Source organism: Opisthocomus hoazin, chromosome 1 (genome assembly GCF_030867145.1).
Source record: "Opisthocomus hoazin isolate bOpiHoa1 chromosome 1, bOpiHoa1.hap1, whole genome shotgun sequence".
Classification (NCBI taxonomy): domain Eukaryota; kingdom Metazoa; phylum Chordata; class Aves; order Opisthocomiformes; family Opisthocomidae; genus Opisthocomus; species Opisthocomus hoazin.
In genome coordinates, this window is record NC_134414.1 from 10141276 (window position 1) to 10162376 (window position 21101).

Here is a 21101-nt window from a genome sequence, read left to right on the forward strand (position 1 = left end):
CAATGCCTGACCACTCTCTCAGTAAAGAAATGTTTCTTAATATCGAATCTGAACCTCCCCTGACACAACTTGAGGCCATTGCCTCTCATCCTATCACTAGTTACCTGGGAGAAGAGACAAACACCCACCTCACTACAACCTCCTTCCAGGTGGTTGTAGACACCAATAAGGTCCCCCCTCAGCCTCCTCTTCTCCAGACTAAACAGCCCCAGTTCCTTCAGCTGCTCCTCAGAAGACTTGTTCTCCAGACCCCTCACCAGCCTCGTTGCCTTTCTCTGGACACACTCCAGCCCCTCAATGTCCTTCTTGTAGTGAGGGAAACAAAACTGAACACAGTACTCCATGTGCGGCCTCACCAGTGCCGAGTAGAGTGGCACAATCACCTCCCTACTCCTTCTGGCCGCACTATTCCTGACACAAGCCAGGATGCCATTGGCCTTCTTGGCCACCTAGGCACACTGCTGGCTCATGTTCAGCTGGCTGTCGACCAACATTCCCAGGTCCTTTGCCACCGGACAGCTTTGCAGGCACTCCTCCCCAAGCCTGTATGGTTGCATGGGATTGTTGTGACCCAAGGGCAGGACCCAGCATTTGGCCTTGTGGAAATTCTTACAGTTGGCCTCAGCCCATCGATCCAGTCTGTCCAGATCCCTCTGCAGAGCCTTCCTACCCTCAAGCAGATCAACACGCCCACCCAACTTGGTGTTATCTGCAAACTTACTGAGGGAGCACTCAATCCCCTCAGCTAGATCGTTGATGAAGATGTTAAACAAAACTGGCCCAAAAATTGAGCCCTGGGGAACACCACTTGTGACCGGTCACCAGCTGGATTTAACTCCATTCACTACCACTCCCTGGGCTCGGCCATTCAGCCAGTTCTTTATCCAGCAAAGAGTACACCCATCCCAGACCATGGGCAGCTAGTTTCTCCAGTAGGATACTGTGGGGAACAGTGTCAAAAATGTATGTGGCCATCCAGCCAATTCCTTACCCATTGAATAACCCATCCGTCAAATCCATATCTCTCCAGGTTAGAGACAAGGGTTTTGTGTGTCAAAGGACTCACATAAATCAAGGTAGATGACATCAGTTGCTCTTCCCTTGCCTAGCAATGCAGTCACTTTATCACTTCATTGTAGAAGGCCAGCAGATTATTTAGGGATTATTTGCCCATTGTGAAGCCATGTTGGCTGTCTCTGATCACCTCCCTCCCATCCATATGCCTTGATATAGCTTCCAGGAGGATCTATTCCATGATCTTACCAGACACAGAGGTGAGGCTGACTGGTTGGTAGTTCCTAGAATACTCTTTTTTATTCTTTTTCAAAATAGGTGGGATATTTCTCTTTTTCCAGTCACTGGGTACTTTTCGTCATTGCCATGACTTTTCAAATATGATGGAGAGTGGCTTCGCAAATACATTTCCCAATTCCCTCAGGACCACGGGATGTGTCTCATTGATTCCCATGGACTTGTATACGTAGAGCTGAAAAGAATACATATGAAATATAGCTGAAAAGATTTTGACTTGATGGCTAAAAGAGGAGCTGAAGTAAGGAATGAAATAATTGGTAAAACTCTACAGGAAAAACCTCAATCAGTCATGGGAGTTTTTTGCTGATTTTATTGTTTCTACTATGATAAGCTTTTAAAGTCTTAGTCTGGGGATTATTTTTGTGATTTGGATAGTACTAGAGGAGAAAGTATTTAGGTTGGCCAGGTGTTTTCAAATGTCGTGAGTCACAGTCCCAGAGGAAGTACAGGTATAGCATGCATCACCACCTTCCACAGAGATAGGTTCCTGACAAAGATTTTTGTAGCATTGGGTGTATAGTTCTACATAAGTAGTATGGATGCCTAATTTAAGCCCACTTTTTTTAGATTCCATAGACAATTTGGCAAATAGCATTTGTAAAATCTCTAATTACAAGGGGACTAGGTATTTACACCTATAGAGGTACATTATTTTCATTTATTTGGCTGTATTTCGAAGAAATTTCTCTCCACTAAAAGGTTTTTTTCCTCCTTCATTTTTGTAATATACTTATTTTGAATATTCTTTTCTGTTTTTAAAGAATGAAAATAGATTATTTGATTTATTATATTATTAGAATAATTAGATTACCTGTTTATTCTTTACTGAGCCATACAATTTGCTTCTGACTCATAAGGCTTCTAGAAATAACTTGACTCGATATGAAATCATAAAAACATAGAAAATATACTAATTCCCTAGTAAATGGTTTCACTCCTCATTATCCTTTGTTTTCAAACACATTGCTGGTTTGAAATAACTTCAAGAACTGGCTAAATTTAAACATATATTCCAAACAAGGTATTTATCTCACTGATCAGATTTCTAGCTGCGGTTTGTTAACACACTAAGATAATAACTGTTATCGGTTGAATAAGAGGAATAGTTACAGCATGGTGAATGAATATCCGTCATTGTACTCTCTGTTGTAAAACCTAACACTTTGCTTGTTTAATGAAAATACTGGCTACATCAGAAAAAAAGCGCCTAAACCTGTGTTTTCATGAAAGCATAGGTTACATCCACTCTTACACAATTGTATATCATATTTCTCCATCTAACCATTGATTCCCTTTAAATAGTTTCCTCGACTAAAATCATGGTACAAAAAATAAAATCCTAGGTGTTTTGACACACACAGGTCTCTGTCAAGTACAATACAAAATCAAGTTGTTCTCATACAAATTAACAATAAGAGTTTTACTACTTTAAATTTATTTTCATACAAAAAGGCTACAGTAATTTCCTAGATGAAAATTGCTGGAGGTTTATTTTTAAGTACTGTAATAAATGCAGTTGAACTTTGGAAGTTCATTCCTTCTTCATTCATGCTGTTACCATGGAAATGTGGATTTTATGCTTAAATGAATTAGCTTAGTCCATAAATTAGTTCATAAATTATAAAAGTAAAATTTTAATTCATAATTGAGGAGTGATGGCAATTGTGAAAAGATAGACATCATTTTCCCCAAGTTTTTTGAACAGTCATGGTAAATTATTTTTTTTGGGGAAAACAAGCATGGGCTTCTAATTCTCTAGGCTTTATATCTTGTGTTGAGTTCTACATCTACCTGGGCTGAATCCCAGGCAGTGTATATCAGAAAGGCCCACAGATTACAGGTACAGCAGAGGAGAAATGATGCTTTGAGTAACCCAAGATGCTTTGTGAAGCTTAATCCAATTCCTGCTTTCTGGCCCTGTGTTCATTCTTTTGCAGTATTCTATTTTAGGGTCATTGGGAGCAAAGAGGAAGCCTTTCCTGAGGAATTCACAGTCACAGAGAAGACTTACAGAACCAGGCCATTGTTCATTTATTTTTTAGTTATTATTTGGCCATATAGTTTCTTTAAATTTTCTTATTTTAAATGTTTTTATGCCTGTTTCAAAATACAAACCACTATGGCTTGGTTCATAAAATATGTATAAATTTAATATTGAGAAGGAATGATTTCTAAGTAAACGATATGTTTTTCTCATATATCTGATCAAAACCTTCCTCAATGCAGGCACAGAGGGCAGAACGCAGAGAGCTGGGACATTAGGAAGAAAAGTATGAAATGCTCAAAAATCAGACAATTGTATGCACAAGAATGTGCAGGAAAAAAAAAACCACAAAAGAAACTTTTCAGAAAAAACTCAGGCTTTAGTTAAATCAGCCTAGGGGAAGGTCTTCACTGTTTACTGGCCCAGAAATGAGGAAGAATATTTGACAAGCAACTTTTGCATCAGAATGCCAGGGTGCCAGAGAGACGTTTACAATACAAGAGATGAGAGTTTATAAATAATCTATTCGGCCATTTTATTTCTCTTTCCAGAAGTTTGAAGATTTGCCGAGCTCAAGCTCCTTAGTTCTTTTGTCTGGAGTTGTCTAAAACTATGTTTTACTAGACTTTGCTACGGTGGAAGACCTAAGGAAGCCTTCTTGCCAGCTGTGGGTTTTGTTCCACATTGTCTCTGCAGTTGTTTCCAGATGCCCCATAGACTCAATCCACTCTTCAGGAGTCAACATTTTCTGTCTAAAAGCTGTAGACCCCACAGCACCCAAGATCTGCAGTCCATGTCAATGCTTCCCGCAACATCCCACCACCCGATATGGATATTTTCAGTGTTATGAATTTCCTATAGCTGTGCAAAATAACATTTTATGACAATTTAAAGTCTCAGAAATAGGGAAAGGATGAAAATCATTACAGTTTAAAGCTCATGTGCTGAAATCAGAGGCATTTAAGCAATGTAGGACTAGGGTGTTATATAGATTGATCACTGCAGTCTTCAAAGACAGGGTGTGATGGAGCATGACTGTAGCCATAGTGCCATGACTGCATAAGCCAGTACCTCCAGCATCACTGCAAAAAGAGGGACAATCATAGAATCATAGGTTGGAAAAGACCTCTAAGATCATCAAGTCCAACTGTCAACCCAACACCACCATGCCTACTAAACCATATCCCGAAGTGCCACATCTACACGTTTTTTTGAACACCTCCAGGGATGGTACTCAACCACTTCCCTGGGCAGCCTGTTCCGATGCCTGACCACTCTCTCAGTGAAGGAATTTTTCCTAATATCCAGTCTAAATTGACACAATTTGAAGCCTTTTCCTCTCATCTTGATAGAAGAGATCAAAGCCTGCCTCACTACAACCTCCTTTCAGGTAGTTGTAGAGAGCAATAAAGTCCCCCTTTAACCTCCTCTTCTCCAGACTAAACAACTCCAGTTCCCTCAGCCACTCCTTAGAAGACTTGTTCTCTAGACCCATCACCAGCCTCATTGCCCTTCTCTGGATGCACTCCAGCACCTCGATGTCTTCCTCAATGGAGAATTACACCCCTGGCTGCTGAAAGTCTGTGGAGCAGATTATCAATATTGATATTAATGAGTTGCGTGGCCAGAACTCAGATGGCTTTGCAAACCTCTGCCATTATGTCGAACCCCTTGTAGACATCCGCTCTCTTCTCTTTTGGATGACAGAAGTGTCATTTCTCCCTCTGTCCACTCAGAGAGCAGTGCAACCCTCTTCTTCAGTCCTTTCCCCCTATATTTTCTGTTTTTTCTAGATAATCTCTGCTTTTCTTGTGATTATTGAAGGGTGATCACAAAATCTGTCTCATTGCAGCAAGTCTTTTAAAAGCATGTCAAGAGGATGAGGCCAGACTCTTTTCAGTGGTGCCCAGCAACAGGACAAAGGGCAATGGGCACAAACTGAAGCAGAGGAAGTTCCGTCTGAACATGAGGAAGAACTTCTTCCGTCTGAGGGTGATGGAGCACTGGAACAGGCTGCCCAGAGAGGCTGTGGAGTCTCCTTCTCTCGAGATATTCAAGACCCTCCTGGACGCGGTCCTGTGCAGCCTGCTGTAGGTGACCCTGCTTTGGCAGGAGGGTTGGACTAGATGACCCACAGAGTTCCCTTCCAACCCCTACCATTCTGTGATTCTCTGATTCCGTGATTTTGTAATGTTTACCCACAAATGTGGCACTTTGAAGTGGGGCACATGGCACTGTCTCAGAGCAGACGCTGGAGAGCCTTGCTTTCTTTACTGCGTTTTTAGTCTATTGCTTTTATTATTGCTCTCCTTTAAAAAACCACGCTTTCCATGATGCCTGGGAAAAATAAAACCTTGAAAATGGTTAGGCTGCTGAGGATGAAAATATAACTCTCCAGTACTGTTTCATTGTTCCCTTACAAGGTTTTCCTAGTACTGTGTGCTGGGTGCTTGTATAGTGGTGAAGCATAGTGGGGGTCCTTGACCACAGCTTCGGCATACAATGGCAAGAGATCATTTCTACTACTACTAATACTATTACTAGTACTACCGCTGCTACCTTCTATTGCTCTTCTTTTGGGCAGTAACAGATGCTACAAATGGCTGTCCCCCCCTCACTCCTCCAAAGCAGTTTGGCCTCGGGGTCTCCTGAGATCAAACTCTTCCAGAGAAGCATGTTCCCTCTGCTCTCTTTGAACCTCGGCAGACAACTGAGGTTTCCATCCAGGCACTCCCGTTTGCCCTTCTGAAGGCACAGGAGGATAAAATAATGATGAAATTTCACAGCTCAAGATAGTGGCTCCAGTGGTTCCTGCCATCCAAGAATATTCAGGTCACAAGTTGTGTGTCTTTTAAAGAGGGTCTGTAATGCGGCTTTACTGGGCTGTGGTCTCTCTACTGTTTTTACACTTCACCATTTTTTTTTTTTTTTAGATGCAGTAACTTCTTTCACCTGTGGGGTTCGTCCCTGTGGTCTCCTGTTTAAAGAGGCCCTGAGCACTTGAAATGTTCTACTATTTTTGGCATGTCTGGCAGACTCGGGCAAGGCTTTTTCCTCGCTCATTGTTATCAACTCTAGGTCAAAGAACGTAAATATCACCAATACATGGTGCTTTTGAGTAGCTGTTAGTCATGATAAAATATTGTACGTCTTTGATGAGAATGTCGCCTATAACAATTAGACTACTGCAATAAGAAACATTTTGGCAGAGGTGAACAAGCTCTGCAGGGATCTGCTTGTGCAGGTTACCTGAAGTAGACCCTGCTAAATGCGTTGGGTTGGTCCGCTATCAAGGTAATACCTTGTTGGCTGGTACAGAGACTTCAATTTTCCAGCAAATTCTCAAATGCCTCACAGTTATTACAGGAGGCGTCCACCACACGGACGGGAATCTTTCCTTTTCACTCTTACAGTGTTGTGAGGATCAGGGTCTGTAATTTCCTAGATAATGCTTCCTCCCAGAAACTTGGGAGTCAGGGGAGGTTTTTCTGAGTGAAGATTTTGGGACTGCATCACTTCTTGTTTTTCTAAATGAGTCTGAAGTCTTTTACATGGGTGATCGCTTGGGAATCGTATAGTTATGCGGCCCTGCTTTCTTTTAGTGAGACACCTATTTTCCCCATGTTGGGTTTATTTGCCTAAAACCAAAACCATTAAATTTTTAGGATCATGAAGAAGAAAGCTTTTTCAGAGACTTTGCTGACTGAAACCTTGTGTATTTCCTTTGGCAGAAAGGAGGTTTGAATTTGATTTTCATATGCAGCTACATGCTTGCCTGAGCCTTGCCTTGCTGTTCAGGACTCTGCATCTATTCATCTTTGCTTTTTGAATTGCATTTCTCCAGTGGATCACAATTCCCCAAGATCTGTGATGATTTTTCAGTGACTAAGATGCTTAATTTTAATTGTTAATGTACTGTACTGCAAAATAAACCATGATGCCTTTCCCTTTCTATTCACTTGCAGAGTGTCAGAAAAATACATCGATTAATTCTCCCATGCTTTTGCTGAGCAACACATTACTATGTTTTAGCTTATTTGATGGATATTGCTGCAGCTGAAGTCTGAACTATCATAACTTTGGGATCTCCCAGCTTTTTGAACTATGCCATCTAGACCCCAGTTTCATTACTAATAAAAATTGCAGAATTAGGTTTAAGAAAAGGGTTCATCTCTTTTGTTCTGGAAGTCATTGCTTGTGCCAAAGAAGGTTGTGATTACTAATTACTTAATTTGTATGACAGATGGAGCTGGGGATCAAATTAAGTAGCTGTCTTAGGATATGCTGTAGAGCACTATCTAGCTTTAAACACGACTGCCTTTTTCATTCCTAAAAAAAGGCACAAACAATGACAGGCTAAAAATAGCTGTTCACTTGGAGTTGACGACAGTTTCTGAGAGCTTGTCTTTAGGAAGATGTTGGAAAAAACCCTGCTGTCTTTTCCCCTCCCCCCTTTTTTCTTCTTTAAATGCACGTCCTTCTGCTTAAGCTTCTTCACCTCATTGCCCACAGAAAGATACCCACTGACTCTGATAGGACTTCAGTATTTCTGCAGATTTCCAAGGGGGTTTACGTAAAGCATTATTTAAAGAAATCCTAAAGTCACTGCAGATATTTCTATTAAGTTATGCTTATCCTACACAAATTGCTCTGTGCTGATGAAGAAGGAGGTAGTAAAGCCTTTTCCACTCTTTGCCTCCCACAGTATCTGCTGCAGTTAAAAAAAAAAAAAAAGAGGCTCTTTCCTCTTTCCTGGTTTTATTCCTGAAGGCTGCTTCACAATTCAGTATGAGTATTGGTGGTTCCCGGTGCTGTAAACAAAGAGTTGAGTCTTTGACTTTGTGTCCCTGCAGTCTAGTAAAGAATCAGTTAATTTGTAGCATCCCAGCAGTTGACAGGAGTGAAAGAAGTGATTTGATCTTATTTTTGTGCTTGTGAATTAAAGCTTTGCCTTCTGGCTTGGTTCTGAGTTCCCTCCTTCGGGGAGATATTTGAGCATTTTAAATTCATAATATGTAGTTACAAATGTGAGGGCACAGCCTTCTCCAGGATTTTTTCTGCTTTCATTTGAATTTTCCTCTGTGTTTCTAATTCCAGCCAGCAAGAAAACAATTTGAAAATGATGTCCAGTGTCTGAGCTAGGAGCACAATGCAATTCAGGATCTTTAGAACTAGTGCGCTGCATTTTTATTAAATGAGAGTGAAGGAGTAGGTGGGACTTTTTATTTAAAAATAGATTAGCACAGGGGACTGAACTTGCATTTGAGGAAACGTTAATAAGCCAGCCAGCCATTGTCCTTAATCAGAAGCTGTATTTGTAAGTAGAACATGTTGAATCTGTCATGATTGATGACGTTGTCTTTGTTAAAAGGGATGCTGCATCTTTAACAAGAGCAGACAGAAACAGTGCAGAATTTCCAGTAAATTTGAGAATTGGAAACAGAAACCTTTCTTCATTTTCCCCAGTATAACATTTGTAAAATATTGAAAAGAAAAACATCAAAGCTAGGGGGAAATAGAAGTAACTTGCTGCTTACATTTTAATTCCTCACCTTTCCCCTCTGGGTGAGCTCCCCCTCCTTTTTCCCCCCTGAATTTAAAATGCTGGAAGGAAAAGCAACTGAAGTCCAAGTTTCAGATACTGAATTCTCTGCTAATTGAAATTACTGGGCATATTTCTATATATAGTCGATGAAGAGATATGTAGCTTTCACTCTGTGCCTTCAAGACATGTCTTTTTGTAGTCAGAAAAACAGAGATCAATGCATTTTCAAACTGACAGAGGAAACGGAGGCTCCTTAGTAGCACATGCTCGGGATCGTGTGTGTACCGTTTGTGCAGAGCAGAGACGCTGAATACTGGTCCATATGCTCCTTGTTTACTGCAATGTTTTTTGCATGTTACTGTGCACTCCGGACTAATGTGAAGGTAAGAGGAGATGAGACAACAATTTGGCAGGAATGTACATGTAAAACCAGCTGCAGAAAATGTCTACCTTGTGTTGCTGAGTACTTTGGAATTGCTAGCTTAACAGGCATATTATTACAGGTGGTTGTGGAGGCTTTGTTTTATCGTTGTCTGTGTAGCTGAAGCATAGGAGCATGTTTTAATTTTGCAGCTTAGCGACCTTCAGTTTTTAACCGCTTGCAGTTCAGGTTCTGGGCTTGTATGATCCGATAAACATGTTGTGCTACTGTCCAGGTAGGCCAGAAACAAGATGCCAAAGGCTGTTTGTGCAAGGCTACATAGCTTTATATAGGATAAGAATTCCTATACTCTAGTCCCCCGTGCATCCTCCAAGTGATGCTGCTTGCATGCTTTCTTGTCGATTACTTGTCTGAGAATCGGGGGTCTTGCTGCTGTCATCTGGGTTGTTTTCTGTACTGATTTGTTTCTACCTTGAAACAAAATGCATGCAAACAAATTATAAGCAATGTCCTAAGATATAAACAAGGGATTATTACTGTAAAAAGCTACAAATGCCAGCTGGCAGCACTGCTCTCACAGTAACTATTAACCAGCGTTTGTCACTCATGTCAGCATTTGCTTGCTCTGTTAATTAGTGTCAGAACTTCAATATAAGTTGCCGGATAGATTACCTTCTCTACAAGCAGGACAATATTAGCAGACGATCATTGGTGTTGAACTGAGCTCTAAGCGAAGCTGTGGGCCAGCTGTGGGAATCCAGTTGCATAATTTAAATGAGTTACAGTCCTTACTCAACATATTAGGGAGATACTTTTGGCATTCTGGCTTTTTCAGCTTCAAAGGAGTGTGTCTGTCTGGGAAGGAAAGCACTGGCTATGCCGGATAATCACAGTTAGAACTGTTTTACCTGGAGAAATAATTGTAAAGGATATTTTTCTTTCAAACTGCTTTAAGCATGCCTCTGAATTAAAGTGAGTTTTCTGTATTTGCACTTGGTTTGATAATAATGAACTTCATATTTATTTCTTAGGTAAAAATAATTTTTGGCCATTTGATTAAAAAAGTATTTTTGTATTAAAAGCTCTAAGAATCTGCTCGTATGTATGTGGTCAAAGTCTGTACTGCTGATTGCTGTACTGAATTGCTAAGCTTTCACATTTTATTACTTTCTAATTAACTTTTGCAATTGATTTTCTATGCCACTTCTGAAGAGGAAGGTGAAAAATGCATTTGCTTTGAATATGTGGGTAACAAGCCAAAAAATACAGGCTAAAACTTTTAATGCTGTTCTATCTTCTTAAAATACATCCATTGTCCTTTCCTTATCCTTTTCCTAGAATATTTTTGGCAGGTTAGTAAATTATATCCACATTATCTGCCCTGTGTTCTATGCAGTAAATTGTCAATAAAGAAATATTTTGAGACCAACCATTCTTTATTGCTTATTTTGTCCCTCACTCTGCAGTACTGTGCTGAAGGTGTTCTGTTAAATTGGGTCTCTTGTTGAGAAATGATTTCTCAGTCTAAATAAGAATAAGTACAGGGGAAATTTCAATATGACTGTTTTTACTGTAATTTCCATGAGATGATAACTTATCAGTAAGTACCACAGCAACAGTTAGGAGTCCCGTGCGTTTAACTTCTGAAATGTCTTTGTTTCCATTCCTAAACACAAAAAAAAGTGAAAGGTTTATATTAGCCCAAGTCTGACGATTGTTTGGATAAGATAATTTGTTGGAACTTCTTCAGCTGTTAAATGTCTCTGGAATAATTATTTGATATACAGTATCAGTTATTTACACATTATTGTTCTAAGGATGTTATCTTCAGTTGTTCTGATTCCATACATTGAGCATCTGCTTTCCAAGCTATGCACTGGGGTACAGTAACATAAAAAAGATGCATAAACTTTGCAAATCCCCCCGAGGAACAACCCGAGTATGGCAGTGCCACTTGCATCTTCAGCAATACCTCTTTTCTTTATCTGATATTGAAAATTACTCATTAAACTAGAGTTTATTGAAAGGTGCTCCCCACCCCTGGTCATTACATAGAGTTTCTGCAGAACTCCGTTGCCTTTAACTTGGTTGGCACTAACATAAGCCACAGCTTTATGGGTGGCCAAAATAAATGAAATACGTTAGAAAACATCTGTTTCAAGTTTTGTATTTTCCCCCTTCTAAACGGGTGGAAAAATCTTCGTGGTTCTCAAATATTTTTGTCTTTAAGTCATAAGATAGAATTAAGCTATAAGTACAGGCTGTAACAGGAAATAGATTTGCTTGCCCTGGAAAGTGAAAAAGAAAAGCAATTGGGTCTGTTTCTGATGGCAGCTGCAGTTTATGGCTTTAGAGAAAGCAGATTTTTCAAGTTCAAGGTAGGACTCTTGCTTCTTGCTTGCCAGCCTATCTGCAACTGCCCACGTGAACTTATTTGGCATATGCAGACTTATAAAAAGAAAAAGAGGTCTAGCCCATGCATTCTTAATCAAAGCCTATTTTTACAGCTGACTAAAGAATGGTACTGACCATGAACACGTATCTGCCTATGTGAATAACTATTTCTTCCTGCCTGAGCAAAAACAAAGTCAGTGGTTAAAAAAAAGAGAAGGATGTCTGAGAAGTTATGAGCAAAATATCTTCTCTGTCAGAGTTTATCTGGACCTACATTTTAGAAACGAATTTCAGCTTGAATTAAAAACATAAAAGAAAATATAATTATTGCTTTACTAATGCCTGTTTACTAGAGACAGTGTTATTAAAATTCTACATTTTCAACTGATCTCTTTCTTGCTCTCTCATGTATGCACAATTTTGTATCTTAGTGGAAGATATCAGAAATGAGCGCAGAAGTCAGGGAATTAAAATCTAGAAGCAGTGCCTCCAAGAGCAGAAGTGCTCTTGTGGAAATGTGCAGTGTACCTGAAAAAGTGAACTCCCACCATATACAGTTGTTAAATATATTGTTGTATTTTCAGCATGAGTAAGTCTCAGGAGCACAGGCTAACTATGGCAAGGGGCTGCCCAGTGTCAAATGTTTGTAGTTTTAATTGTGTCCATTGTGTATTGGAAATACTTTCTGTATTTATATGTGAAAGATTTTTAGAGGTTGCCATTAAAAACTTTCTGTTCTTGGTTTAGGCAAGTATTTTAAATTTCCTCAGTATTAGCAGCATTTCTTGTAAAACTATGGAAAACATTGTGAATATTTAGGTTCCATAGTTTGAGCTGAGCTTGAAAAACTTCTGTGGACTGGGATCTTGCTTTTCTTAAAACTTTGTAGGAGTTTTGCCTTCCCCTTCCCTTGATGAACTCAGTGTGTAGTTCTGATGGATTTTACTGTGAATCTGGGCTGCTATTTCTGGCTGACAGTTTGAGGGTCTTACGGGAGGCACAGCTGGTGCTTCTGGGAATTTGGGTAGCAGAGCTGATGCCTTTCATCTGTACTTTAGTGTGGGGCTTGATGTGAGTCCTGGGCTCTCTCACCTTGAAGCACCTCATTCTCAGCAGTCATCAGCACTGGCTTCGGGGTCGTCAGAGCTTCACGTAAAGAACAGGGAATTTTTACTTATGAATTCAGATCCATATCCTCTGAAGTGCGAAAGGCTTCCCAGGAGGTTCAGAGTTACTTCAGCAGGAGTTTAAGACTGTCTTCATGTTCGTGGGTACACTTGGCACCTCAGACAGCTGAGCTCCTACCTGAACACTGGGTTAACTAAGAGCCTTTTTTTGTTCTGACTGCTAACTTTGGGTCACTGAGGCGGTGACTGAAGTTTTCTACATACAATCCCTCGTATCTCCTGTGCTGCAACTAAAAGATTGTGCTAGCCCATGTCAAATGGTAACCATGAAGTGAAGTTTTATGGCTGAAATTTTGACCTATGCATTGTCACTTTTTGAGGCTGAAATTTTGATCTATGCCTTGCCACTTTTTGAGGATCTCAGATGATGCAGATGACCTATTGGGGTAGGAACGGAGTATGGCTGGGGTCCTAGAAGCTATCATCATTTAATCACTTTAGCTTTCTCTGCTTGTCCTCTTGTCCCGCTCCTGTTTCAAAAATATAAGTAATTATTTTAAACTATCAGTTTCCAATTGCAACAGGAGTTGCGGATTAAGCAATAAAGGCAGAAGAATCGTAGTAACAAATAGCAAAACGTTTCATTGCCAAAAGCTGCAAAGAGTCACACATAACAACCAAGCTGATGACTTCTGTCTACATTTTTACACCCAAATGTAACTCTTCCTCTCTCCCAGTATATATTGATGTTATAGCTATAGAATTAAATTGTGTATGTCACATATTTTGCCACCTGTACTAAGAATTCTTCTGGTCTTCCAAAGGAAAAAAGTTTGTGGATGTTTCAGACTTGGGCCTGTATTGCCAGAATACATTCTGCTGTGGTCTTATGGGATTCTTTGCAAATGGGGGATGAAGTCAAAAGCTTTTGTACTCCGAGCTCTCACAGACTTCCAGACATGGTGCTTTGTTTTCTATGCATATTTTCCTGCTTTAAATGTTCTGTCATGAACCATCCTCTGGCACCTCTATATTAAGTGAGGAACAGTTCAGAAGTCACACGAACGGCTTTGATATAGTGTTTGAAAAGAAATAAGTGGGAAAGACTGGTTTCACACTTTCTCAAATGTAATTAAGAATAGACTCAGGTGTAGTTTTTATTTTAGTTTACTCCTTTTTGTAGTTCTTATTATGTCTGACAGTCTGACTTACTTTACTCATAACTGCATAGTCACAGCTACAATACAAATCGCAGGTCAAAGTACGGTTCCTCTACCACTGTAGGACATCAAGGCAAAATGTAGATTAGTACTAGAAGGCAAATAAATATGGTGTGGAATTTCCACCCTGAGAGGTATGGAGACAAGGAAAAGGATAATATTATGTAGGTTGTGAATATCTAGTTGCATTTCTGTAATATATCTTGTCATCTGGTTATAAAATGTTTGCCTATGCTATAAAATAAGCAAGACCTTGAACTTTGAAAGGAATGTGTTTAACAGCTGTGGCATCTAGCCTTAAGAGCTAAAAACAGCTGAGATGTTTATATTGCTGTCATCCTTTTGTTAAATGAAGATGGAATTTTAGGGAAGAGATAACTCTTTGCAAAAAAAGGGTTAGTGATCTCTTGGACCAGCTTCTACAAAGAAAGCTCTGTCAACTTTGTAACAGTAGTAATATCACAGCATTTCTTTCTTTTGGTACCTTGCTGTACCTGTTACTAAAATATATTGCTATTGCCCACTCTCTTGCTTTGCAGGAAATAAAAGTTCTCATGTATGGCCCAGTGTTTTGTAATCACACCAGTGAAGTTAGTAGGAATTCTGGTAAAGAGGAGGTCTGTATCCAGTCACATACAGTTCAAATAGTAGTTTAGTCTGAATAAGAAGTACACTGTTTGAATCCTGAGAATTGATTTTTCCACTTCTGAAATCGAACCTGGCCAGATTTGCAAGCGAATACCTAAGAACGTACTTTACCCCTCCACCCAGCTGCAAGGGTTTATTTACAAGACATGACCATAACAAGTTATGAACAAAAGCAGTAATTAGAATAGATTAATAACACAGCAGCAGCTCTGGTTTTCTAGATATAGCGAGACTGGGACTATATTTAACCCATAGACCAGAATAATGTTCCCTTAAAGGCCATTATAAATGTGTGAATAGGTACAGAGATGCTAAAATGACAAGTACAGTATAAGAAATTAAATCCACTACTCAGAATTCTTTATGAACATAAAGCAAATATGAATATTATCCTATGGGGATAAGAGGTACTTATCTAAAGTTAGAAGAGTTAGTCACAAAATTAGTGATTGGAAGATACAGAAATTTCTTCATTCAGAAATTTCTGGATTGATACTAGTACCAAGGAAAATATTTCAATTCCATTTTGTGTCTCCCATTTTAATGTGGGCTCATTAGAACTTATCAGATGTGCTACTCTTATTAGAGATATATAATTGGTCTTTTTGTTAGAGGAGAACTGAAAAGATCTAGGACTGTAAAAATATTTAAACTTGGGTTTTTAATATGTGCAAGTAACTAGAATATAATATCATATATATGTGTGACTTTTATGTTTACATAAGAATGGTGAAAAGTTAAATCATCTGCTGCTAAATCACTGCTGATAGGCTTGTCCTATGCACTTAAGATGCCACTGTTTGTGTGATTTTTATGAGATTGCAGGGAAATTAGATCAACAATCCTGACAGCAATGCTGTCTACAAAATACTGAGGAACGTGCAGTGGACCAAGGTGAAAGTAAGGGTTTTTGTTCTTGGGAAACTCTGTGATTTTTACCTGGATGGGCAGAAGGGCAGAAGACCATTAGTCAGTGATGGATGGAGTTGATAATAGCTTCCCACAATTAAACAAAGCCCAGCAATCTCTCATGGTTAGCTTCTGTCTACATTCCCTTCTAACTTCAGCTGTTTCTCCTGTGCCAATTGTTCATGCCAAGTTGGATAAAGATATTCTGTGCCTGTGGTTGAGTGGAGTGTTGCATTTACGAGAGTTAGTCTTCACAGGTGTGTCTCCTCTTCTACTGGTCGTATGTATACATTTTGGACACACTGAGATATTTTATTCCTATCCAGGCCCCCAAGTTTTTGGCGTGGAACGAATGTATGAAATGCTTGTACCTGTTCTGGGAGGGGGAAGCCGCGCCCCTTTCCTTCCATGATATCCATACACGCAGTGGGAGACAAGGACAGTGTCTTTTGGAAGCAAAGATGCCAAAGAAGATTCCAAAAGGAGAACTGATATTTTTTTCAGTTGTGGACACACCCCAAAGAAATGAACTCTGGAAGACATTCAGGCAGTCTGCATTCCACCTGTGTCCCCATGCCAAAATAACGAGTGATAGCTACAGAGTAATGACTAATACTGAAGTTACAGTACGAAAAAACTATTATTAAAAGTATACCCATCACTGTTTTCTCAGAGGAGGAGGAGATGGCTGATTTTTCCTTTTGTATCTCCAGACAGATCTGCATGTTTGAAGTAGTATAAATTCTCCTGATAACTGAGTAGCTTCCAGACTTCTCGAAAGACAAGTAAAACAAAATGTGAACCCATAAAAACAAATCAAAGAAACCTAGGCACAAGCATTTTTTGTTTTAGTCTCACTTTCACCAAAGAGGTAAACCACTCAAATTTCAAATAGGAATCTCTGCAGAGAAGTAATTGGAAAGGCTTGCCTGCCTTTGATAGCGCAGCAGATCATAAAAATCTTAGAAAAGGAGGATTGACTGGAGAAGTAGAACTCAGAAAAGCATTTTCATCCAAGTTGCAGGACAGATGAAGACAAATATCATAGATACTTCACACATGTTTGCAGATATTTTGGACAGGATTTTCAGTCTGCTCCAGATTTGTTTTCAAAACTTCAGTTTTCATTTGCAAACAAAAATAAGTGGCCAAGTTTGCAAGTTATACAAATCAATCATGATTAATCTAGTCTGTCAGTGCAGACTGTAAAACTACCATGAATTGTTAGAGGAGGGATACATCTCTTGACACCTGCTGTACCTTTTAGAAAAATGTTCTGTTTCTGTTGAATAATTTCTGATGAGGGAGAGCCTTTCTAAACCTTTACAAATTCAAGGGGTTAGTTAGTCTGTTGGAGGTGTGTGCCATATTTCTAGTCTGAATTAATCTATTCTCGGCTTCCAGCTTTTGGGTCATTTTCAGTTTTTTGCTGCATCTTAATCCGCTGGACTGAGAAGTCCACTGCAGAGGGCTGTTGCCCACATGAGTATCTCTAGGCTATGGTGAAGGCATCACCTAATCATCTCTTTGATTAAGCAAATAAACTGAGTTCCTGGCATCTTTTAGTGAGAAGCATGATTGCCAGAGCTCTCATCCCTCTCATGACTTGTCTTTGAGCTGTCTCCAGTTTCACAGCAGGCCTCCTGATCCATGCATGCCACAGCTGCGCGCAGCCTCAGAGAAGCTGCAGCCCCATGCAGAAGTAATAAGTGTCCTGGCTCCCACTAAAGATACTGTGTGTATGTCCAGGGTTACGCTGGCTCCTTTCGCCACGTTGCTGCACTGGGAGTTCACGTTCTGCCCTGTATCTGGCAGGACCACAATCTGCTTAACAACAGACCTCTCTGGAAATTTCCCATCAGGAATGGTTGCTTTCTTTATTGCTGTAGTTAGGACTTTTTATAAAAAATACGTTGATCTGTATTAGTGATCTGTGTTTTGCACCATTTACCACACTACATTTTTTTCTGTCATTGCTAAATCTGGTCAGCTGTAAATGACTGTGTTTTCTCCCAGATTGATCAACATTTGAAAAGTGTAAGGCCAGGACCAGTCCCTGAGAATCCCACTGAACACAGGTGATCAACTGTCCCATTTGTAATTACATCCTGAATCCTTTCAGTCAGACACTTTTTAATCCATTTAAAGTGTGCTATTATGATTTTGTTTTTAATAAAATGTCATGCGGCACCGTGTCAAATGATTTACAGAAGTCTAAGTATATTATACCAATATTATTGCCATCGTCAGCCAAATTTGTAATCCCATCTGAAAAAAGATAGTATGTTAGTTGGCTTGACAGGATCTGCTTTCCATTAACTTGGCATTATATGTATTTCTTTCCTTCAGAAATTAATATATAATTTATCAGCAACTCCATGCTAAGTGCTTTTGAGAAAATAGCCGTAACTAGCGCAATAGAAATAGCTAGGAATGAATCTCTTTAGACCCAGTCCTCATTGAAGTCCCTGTTTAGAAATCTCTCTCTAGCTGAGCAGTAAGCAAAAGTCAGGAGCTCTTGCAGGGTTGATCTTCTTGCAAAACAGGGATCTCCCAGTTAAAACAGAAAAGTGAATACATTACGAGTGAAACAAAGCTTGTGTGGAAGAGGCGGTTTCTTCTGTTGGACCACCTCCAGTAGCTGAAAAACAGTGGATGTGCTTCTGGGTACACAAAGCCCTTTAGTCTCACTTATAGCCTTAAATTGTCATGGCTATGATAACGGCTAGATACTCAACAACTGGACATTATACGAAACGTCTTTTTATTAGAAATAAAATTGCATGACATAGTTCCTTTAGAAAAGGGAAATGTTAAGACTTTGAAAGATGATTTAATATCTGTGAGATGACCCAAGAAGTCAAGAACCTGAATTCTTACTGAGAAGGTGTTGGAGCACTGATCAGTACTTTCATACACTCTTCCTCCTGTGTGCTTCTGAGGTGTTATTAATTTCTCATGAAAATCTGTTTTTGTGGTGAATCACATGATACATTCATACATCTCTTGTAGTGCTTGAGCTCTTAAAAATGGGGACATGAAGACCACGTGCTGGTTTCCAGGCACATGCATAACCGGAAAGTGAATATAAGGCTTTTTACCTCTAAAGCAAAAGAGCAATCTAAAGAACTCAGGTGGCATTCAGCTCACTTAACTTCAGACATAACTGATGTAAACATCTATATCTAGTGATTTCAGGCTCCCTTTAGTGTCAGTAGAGAGGAATTGTCTCTTCTAAGGCATGATTCATATGACCTAGTTTAAATATCTACATGGGGATGAGATTAATTGTGTCCTGAAAGTGACAGTTTCTCTCCATTTACCAGAGAGAGCTTAGGTGACTAGCTGAGATGTAGGTCTCTCTCTTATAGACATTTCCATCTGGTGGAATTAATCCCATCCTTCAAAGCATCAGAGAATGGATTTTTAATGCTGGTCAGGCAGATTTTTTCTTTTTGCCTGCAGCAGAAGGAAGACATAAAAATGTAGGGAGGAGAAGCAAGCTGTTGTGAAGGGTCAGCCAAGATGCCCTGGAGATGAGGCAAGAGCAAGAGCTTGCAGGACTATGAGATCATCCAATTTGTTTTCCTTTGTTTTCGTCTTGGTTCTTGCTTCTAAATTACTTAATTAATATACAAAAAAATAAGCAGTGAGTAATTGAACTGAGCTGTTTGCAACATGTTTCCCTCTTGCCCAGCTGGTAGATTGTCCCATTATTTCAATGATGTTCAATTGTTATATTTTATTTTAGTTGCTTTAGAATTATGAGAGAACAAATTAAGGACTGCACACTTTGGTCTGGTTCTTTTCTGAGATCTGTGCATCTTTCACACAGTGTAGGCAGGTGCTGCAAAGGCATGAAAAATAAAAGAGGTGGAGCACATACATTGAGTGAGATCTGGCCTGCATGTCAGATAGCTAAATTTAGGTGTCTTTGAGGCAGGAGGCTTCATCTGAGCTTGGTCCCTATCAGCCAATAAATGTAAATAACTGAGAAACCAGTTTAGCTCACCCTAATTTAGACACTCACAGTTGTTCAGCTGAACAGCTAGCTGTGCTCAAAAGGGACCCAAAACTTTGGGATCATCTCAGGGGTAAACTTGGCTAGAAATGCAAGAATAACGACTGACCACGGGCCTAGAAGTGTGGGTGTGGCTCTGGAAGACCTGAACTGCTGCCACAGATTCACCAGGAAACGTCAACAGAAGTAACAGAGTCACTGATGCATCTTCGGAGGACTTTTTTGTGAAGATTAATTAACAAATATTTTTACTGTACATCCACTGTAAATTTGCCATGTGTCTATAATAGGTGGTAAAATTAGCAAGCAATTGAAGTGTCAGGGACTGTTTAACATAATTACCAACTTTTCAAAAGTTGTTAGAAGCTGGTTACCAGGGGATTTGCAAAGATATAATTACCATTGGCCATCTGACCAAAACAGATGACCTGATCCTGGAATTTTCAGCCAGATAGATTTGAATATTGACATGATATTCCAAACAGATCAATTTAAACAAAAGTTTCGACAGTGAAGTGCATATTTATTTCACTCTTTGTCACACAGAAAATAGAAAACGTCTCAGCCTAAAGACAAGCTCTAGTTTAATTGCAACCTGTACCTTGTTGCTATGTAATTGTTTTTAACAGCATTAAGCTAAGGGAGAATGTTTGCTGTCTTCTGTTTTTAGGGAAATTTATACATTTAATACAGAAAAATATTTTAAAGATTTCTTGACAGGTTAATAAATCGTGAATGCGTGGATTGCCCCCACCTGTCACGATGCAGTTTCACACAGGATGTGAAACAGAGATGATGAAACAAAGATTTTTTTGTGGGGTCCATAGTTGGTGACATACGTCAGCTCTAATGGAAAAGGATAAAAATGGAGAGGAAAGAGAAAGGGAAAGTTTCCCCAATGGTCAGCCAGGAAGAGAAGTGGTGTCCCTAGATGAGCATTTTCTTCTGGGTACCTTCTCCAGTGCATCAGGTGTTCCCCAAATACCTTTTCCAAAGTAATTTTACAGTTTCCTAGGGACCTTCACAATCCCTCCCCCCCACTGTTTTTTCTTGACTATAATGACAACAGAGCTGACTGGAGCATGCGCTGATCGGTCAGAGACATTGCAGAGCTGATAAGCTTTGTGCAAATGCCTTATGGGGAAATACTTAATGGCTGTCTACAAGAGTACTTTTTACTGGTATTACCTGCTAAGCTCTGTTTCATCCCTAGCACAGGATTATAAACCAAAATCTAGGGTCTAAGATGTGGCAAAGTGTGAGTGGAAGGAAAAGCAATTCAGATGCTGGAAAACAAGGCCTGGAGGTACTGCTACGGCAACTGGGAATATGTAGGTGGGATGTGTCAACAGGAGAAGCTGACTACAGCATTGCACATGCAGAGCTGCAAAGGGAGAGCCCTGAGCATTACATGGATTAAGGCAATGTGCAACCAAGAAATAATTTTGTATTGGGAGGACAAAAAACCAGAAAGTAATTCTAATGACTTTTACAAATGAATGACTACACAGACTTCTGAACCCTCAGTGGACAAAGCCCTTTGGCACTCGTCTTGCA

General features: G+C 39.7%; 1 protein-coding gene across 16 annotated transcripts in view; it reads left to right on the forward strand.

The window, feature by feature from the left end:
• Positions 1 to 21101, forward strand: part of DLG2 (discs large MAGUK scaffold protein 2) — a 1094951-nt gene that overhangs the window by 275128 nt on the left and 798722 nt on the right. The window contains exon 1 of one of the 16 annotated variants that reach the window (XM_075416663.1): positions 8794 to 9226. The exons of 14 other annotated variants lie outside the window; for them this stretch is intronic. In XM_075416663.1, the coding sequence (XP_075272778.1) occupies positions 9107 to 9226 (120 nt within the window). In that variant the 5' untranslated portion in view covers positions 8794 to 9106. Of the gene's footprint in view, positions 1 to 8793; positions 9227 to 21101 lie in introns of those variants that run through there. One more of the 16 variants, XM_075416708.1, reaches the window with a different exon arrangement.